This window comes from Palaemon carinicauda, chromosome 42 (assembly GCF_036898095.1).
Source record: "Palaemon carinicauda isolate YSFRI2023 chromosome 42, ASM3689809v2, whole genome shotgun sequence".
NCBI lineage: Eukaryota > Metazoa > Arthropoda > Malacostraca > Decapoda > Palaemonidae > Palaemon > Palaemon carinicauda.
In genome coordinates this window covers 22,347,872-22,353,871 of record NC_090766.1, presented here as the reverse complement: position 1 = coordinate 22,353,871, position 6,000 = coordinate 22,347,872, and the positions used below count along the sequence as shown (strand labels likewise).

The 6,000-nt window shown below is 35.7% G+C and overlaps 1 protein-coding gene across 3 annotated transcripts in view; it reads right to left on the bottom strand.

Moving 5' to 3' along the window:
• Positions 1-508: 508 nt before the first annotated feature.
• The window catches only part of LOC137633285 (ras-related protein Rab-33B-like), a 116,604-nt gene continuing 111,112 nt past the window's right edge, over positions 509-6,000 (bottom strand). The window contains exons 6-7 of one of the 3 annotated variants that reach the window (XM_068365500.1): positions 3,820-3,875; positions 1,026-1,221 (exon numbers count right to left, since the gene is read on the bottom strand). In XM_068365500.1, the coding sequence (XP_068221601.1) occupies positions 1,161-1,221; positions 3,820-3,875 (117 nt within the window). In that variant the 3' untranslated portion in view covers positions 1,026-1,160. Of the gene's footprint in view, positions 1,222-3,819; positions 3,876-6,000 lie in introns of all 3 variants that reach the window. The other 2 variants (XM_068365498.1, XM_068365499.1) reach the window with 2 other exon arrangements.

Below are 6,000 nucleotides of genomic sequence, written 5' to 3'. Positions count from 1 at the left end.
CTGGAAACATTATCTCCAAGAGAACCAATGCTTCACTTGTTCAGATGTATTTGTTTTTGAAAGACCTAGCATTCCCCTCTTTGTTTTGATTGTGGCCTTTAAGAATTTTTTCCATGACCAATACATATAATCAATATCTTAATTGTAAGAATTGAAGACATTCAGGCATATTCACTGGGGGTTCTCAACATAGTTACCTTTGGAGGCTCACAAGGATGTATATAGTCATATCAGGTAGATATGCTAAAAGGATATACTTCAACATACTTCACAAAGGAAATCATGAATGCCAGGAGTTTAGGTAAATTCCACGAACCTCTGGATAGTAACTCGAACTATACTGTTCTTGGACTGTAAATTCAAAGTAGATATGGTTTTGAAAATTTTCTTGCAACAATTATTGTACTTCTAAATACAATTTCTCCCAAGTTAAATACTCTTCTTGGGAAAAAAAAAAAGAGAGAGAGAGAGAGAGAGAGAGAGAGAGAGAGAGAGAGAGAGAGAGAGAGAGAGAGAGATTGATTAAAAAATAATTTTGCCAAAACTTAAAACTAAAAATTTTCTACTCACCACACATGGATATATTCAAAATAAACAATTTAAAATAGTTTACAATATTATACAACTACATGTAACCTTCAAAAAAGAAAAAAAAAATATTGTGTAAATGTAGGAAAACACAGTGCAGATATAATTACAGTACAAAGTTGCCAAAAAATAAAAATATACATGTCACAAACACTTAGCCTTCTTATTAGAAAAATAATCTCAAGTCACTTCCACGTGACAGATCACAAACAACTTTTAATATGACCAGACTGACACTATGATAGAATATCAGGAAGACCTCTGTATTTCACAAAAAATAAAACCTCTTTGATGAATGCAATTCTACATCGTCACTTCAGATCAGGAAGTTCGGACTCGAAGATTGTCAACAACACACGTTATGGACAATATAAAATATGTAAATTATTAACAACTATATTTTACATATCTGGACTAATATCAGCAGTAACAAGAACTCGAGGATTCGACTTCCATTCCATTTCTTTCTCGACCAATTGAAACAACCTCTGCGCGGTGGAGGTCACCAGGTAGAAACTGAGTGGGATCGATGGGCATCATGGGTTTCGATGCCTTTAACTTGTGAGCCAACGTCATAAAAATGCCTTTAACGTGGTCACAGTCGCTGTCATCCTTGGCTGACGTTTCAAAAAGCTGCAAGGAGGCAACATACATAAAAATTTCTTAAAAAGTACAAAGGACTCTTAGGTTGACAGAACTATACAGTAATTACAATATATACAAACATTTGGAAACTATCTTTTACTTTTTCATGCAAATCCATTACTTATAATCTACACCCAATTTGGAGACACCAAATTTCTTAAGAACCTATTTCCCATTTAAAGGTCACACATAAGTGGAAGAGGTAGAAATTAACCATATATACATATGATCAGTGCCCCAGATCCCTCTCCATCAAACTATGTCCCGGGAGGGCATGGAAATGGCTGCTGATAACTCAGCAGGTAGACCTATAGTAACTTGAAAACCCACCCCACCATCCCTAGCTCAAAATGTGGAATTGCAGACACTACTAGAAGCTATTGAGCATGAGGTGCGCTTGCAGATTGCGAGACAGGGATGTTTCCAATAGCCACACAATGCATACTCCCCATGGATCTTTAGTTTTCAGATTGGAAAGAATCTCACTTCCTATGTCCTTTGAGTCTGCAGAGTTGGGAGGTAGGTTACAATAAAAATAATTTTTTCTCTTTTAATTTAATTCATCTCTGAGAACACTCCATGCAGTAGTAATCTCATAAAGCTCAAATAGCAAATTGAGAGAGAGGATTAATCTGGGAAAGTTAATTACAGTAAACATAAATCTTAATATAAAATACAGAGCTGGGCTAGAAAGGCCATACAATAAATAGAAAAAAATATGAAATTTGTAATTACAAGTCTATAGGGTATTCTTAGTGCAAATAAATTACATATGCAAAGTCTAAAACTTCTGTCTTGAAAAGAAACAAACTTATTCTACCAATACATGTTAATAATATGAACCTACACAGAAGATACTGTATGTCCTGCTGTGATTACAAACGCCAATAAAGAAAAAAGTACAAACTACTTGGATGTTTCATCTCAACATTATCTATAAAGGTTTAGCACTTCTACATAACTCCATGTTAAGGGGTCAGCCAGCTAATGTCATTTTTTAAGGACAGGACTTTGACATTCATACCATTTTATAAGGTGACTTAGGATATCTCCAAACTGCATAGGATTTTTGCCTAAGACCTTCGGCTTTGCTACGCCAGGGTGATTTATCCTGAAAATGAGCGTTTTCAGATTCTATCTCCTCCCTTGATAATTAATATTAAAACCTGGGATTTCTACCTTATATAGACCTGATGTAGACCTCCAATCAAATGATGAGTTTTTTTTAAAGGTATATTTTTTTGCTAGATATGAATTTTTTCATTATGGTAAAAAAATAAACCCTAAAAATCACGGGAAAAAAAATGGAAAAATGGGCAACATTTCATTGTTTTATAATGTCTTTCTAAGTTAGATATTAAATTCCAATGCTATATCTTGAGAACTAAGGGAGAAGATAGACTTTGAAGGTCAACAAGTACAGTATAGTTTTGAGATACAGGCGTTCAAAGTTTTTCTTTGTATTTTTACAAAGACAATATTAATAATCCTTTTATGTTCCTTTTTGGATATTAATAAACCAAAACAAAGTTATTTATCATAATTCAATCATAAATGAAGATCCCTTTGCTAAATATCTTGCTTCTTTAGGCGAGACAGTCACTCCATCATCTCTCTCTTTCAATAACGCCGCTAATTTCGCCGATATTATCCACTTCTGAACTCTTATCAGAGCACATTTTCTTCTTCCTTATGTTAGCAAGATGTTAAAATTGTCTTTTCCTCTTAGGCATGATGAAATTCTTGCCAAAATCGAGAAACACAGACGTAAAAACGAGTGAATGTCAAAGGTCAAACTCAAACGTGTACTCTCTATGAGGTTTATGCTAGGACTGAGGGTCAAAGGGTGTAATTACAATGTAATACATTGTCTTGTGAATTATGGAATCCATACAGATGCCATTGCTCACAATTATTTTTATATTAAAATGTAATAATTATCAAAATGTACAATAACAGAAGAAATACTGGATTTTCTTGTAGGGAACAATGTTTTTGGTTTATTGAGTTACTTTTACTAATTACCCTGTAACTATGAAAGTAAGAGGAATCTTGATAAAATATTTCGTATACGCATTCTCCATTGCCATACGAAGCTCTGAATTTTTTTCCCGGATTTTGTGTTTTTCTTCCATATATCGGCATACCGGCCACCCTCTTTACGTTATAAAAACCTTACATAGAGAGGTAGAAAGAGCATCTAAACCTCTGCAGTATTGCCGTCATTTGTTACACCCAAGGACTCGGGAAAATTGTCAGCGACACCAAAATATTGTATTTCTGCCTCCTGCCATAACTCTCCTGACATAGATCAAATACGAGCCTCATATGGGAGAGAGCTGGGCAACTGGTTATTTTGGGTTCTTTAGGGAAACCAGGAGCTTTCATTGATGGTCTGTGCAGGCCCCTTCAAATCTATATTCCAGTTATGGCCAGTTATGCGATGAATAGCCTGTGGTGACTACTACCACTACTGAACAAAAATAAATCGTGCTGCCACTACTACTACTACTAATGTAAATGATAAACTTTGTTACTACTATAACTGTACAAAAATAAACCAAACTACTACTGTACAAAATAAACCTTAGATGTGTCCTCTCTGGAGTCCTTATTTTCTTCAATAAAAGATGCACTACCATCTGGATGGCCAAGGAAGAAGGTTGGAAGGAATGAATCCATTTACAGTACATATACAGTGAACCCTCGTTTATCGCGGTAGATAGGTTCCAAACCCGGCCGCGATAGGTGAAAATCCGCGAAGTATTGACACCATATTTACCTATTTATTTAACATGTATATTCGGACTTTTAAAACCTTCCCTTGTACGTAGTACTGTTAACAAACTACCCTTTAATGTACAGAACACTTAATGCATGTACTACAGTACCCTAAACTAAAACAGGCACAAATATTAAAGGCGATTTTATATCATGCGTTTCCTAAACACGCTAAAAAGCCCGATAAAAAATGGCAACCAAAGTTTTGTTTACGTTTATCTCTGATCATAATGAAGAAACAAACTCATTTAGTGTACACATATATGTATAGGTTAGTTTTTGCATCGATTATATTGATGTATACAGTATGTTGATTTTGTTATTACCAATGTTTTACTTAATTTTTCTTAGGACTTCCAAATGAAATGTTTTTCTTTATGACGCCGCCTGAAACGACGGCGTCATAAAGTACGCTCAGTAAACAACCACGCTCAGAACAAAGAAGGCATTTAACGCGCATGATGAAAGTGATAAATAATGATATTTACAGTAAAAGCATTTACAAAATATGTTATTACAAATATTATTTACCGTATCTATATAAAATCATACAGTACATACTGTACGTAGCAAAGCAGGAAAACAATTTACGAGAGAGAGAGAGAGAGAGAGAGAGAGAGAGAGAGAGAGAGAGAGAGAGAGAGAGAGAGAGAGAGAGAGAGAGAGAGAGAGATTGTTTTACGTACATAAATGTAAATTTTAAACAAAAAAAATATGATAGGTTACAACATGTATACTCTTCAGACTTTTAAAACCTTCCCTTTAACTTAATGCATACAGTACTAAACTATAAAACAGGCACAAATATTAAAATGTTAGAATATTAAAGTAAAAAATAAAGATTGTTACTGTACTCACCACAAAAGAAGTTCAAGAAAAACTTGAATGATGATGGCGATGAATTTGCTGCACAGTAGAAATGATGATGATGAAGCTGATGATGTCTTCTACTGTGCAGCCAATAATAGTATTTTACGTCTCTTCAGACGGAGGTGTCTTTTCCTGGGACACCTCTTCAACTTCTTCCTGAGACACTTCTTCAATTTCTTCTGAGGGCATTGTGATCGGAAGTTGCTGCCGCTGCTTCTTTTTTCGCAAGAGCATCCTGTAGGGAGCCATGTGTTCATCGATCTTGGTGCAGAATTGTACAGAACGAACCATATCCTCGTCCCACTCTTGCGACATTTCTTTCACCTCATTCGCAAGCTTGCAGAGCTTGGCAAGCCGTTCTAATGTTAAGACCGTTTCTTCCACATTTTCTTGGATCTCTTCCTGTGTTTCACTGTCTTCACTGCCCGATTTCGTCAGGTCTTCGAGGTCTGCGGCCGCGTAACTTCTACTGTCTTTTAACATAGTATCGAGAAGCGTCACCTTCTCAGCAATCGTCATCATCTTTCGGTGCTGTTTAGGCTCACTACCAGCCTTAGTAGAAGCAGAAGGCTTGGGAGGCATTGTACAGTAGGGTTTAACCAGCCTTAGTAGAAGCAGAAGGCTTGGGAGGCATTGTACAGTAGGGTTTAACAGAAAGTTCAACAAAAAGTTCAACTTAAAACAGTCACGCACAGCACAGATTAAAGTTCACAATTAACAACGTCAACACAGCGATACAGCGGGAGACAAAGTGACCGCGGAAAGAGATGCTGCGGGTTGGAGAAGCGGTCAAAACACCAATCAGAGGCTAGATTACAAAACTTGGGTTCTGATTCGTCATCTATCAGCGCTTGAACCAATCACAACCCAATTCAAAGTACAAGATACCCTGCGTACAGTATACTGTACAGTAATAATAATAATAAATAATGATGCTGTAATAATAATAATAATAATAATGATAATAATAATAATAATAATAACAATAATAATTTTAACCCTTTTACCCCCGGGGTATTTGGAAATTTCCAACCCTTAACCCCCAAGGGGTTATTTTTTCCCCATCACATTTTGCAGTATATTTTCTTTAAATTGCTCTAACAGCCTTAATTTTTG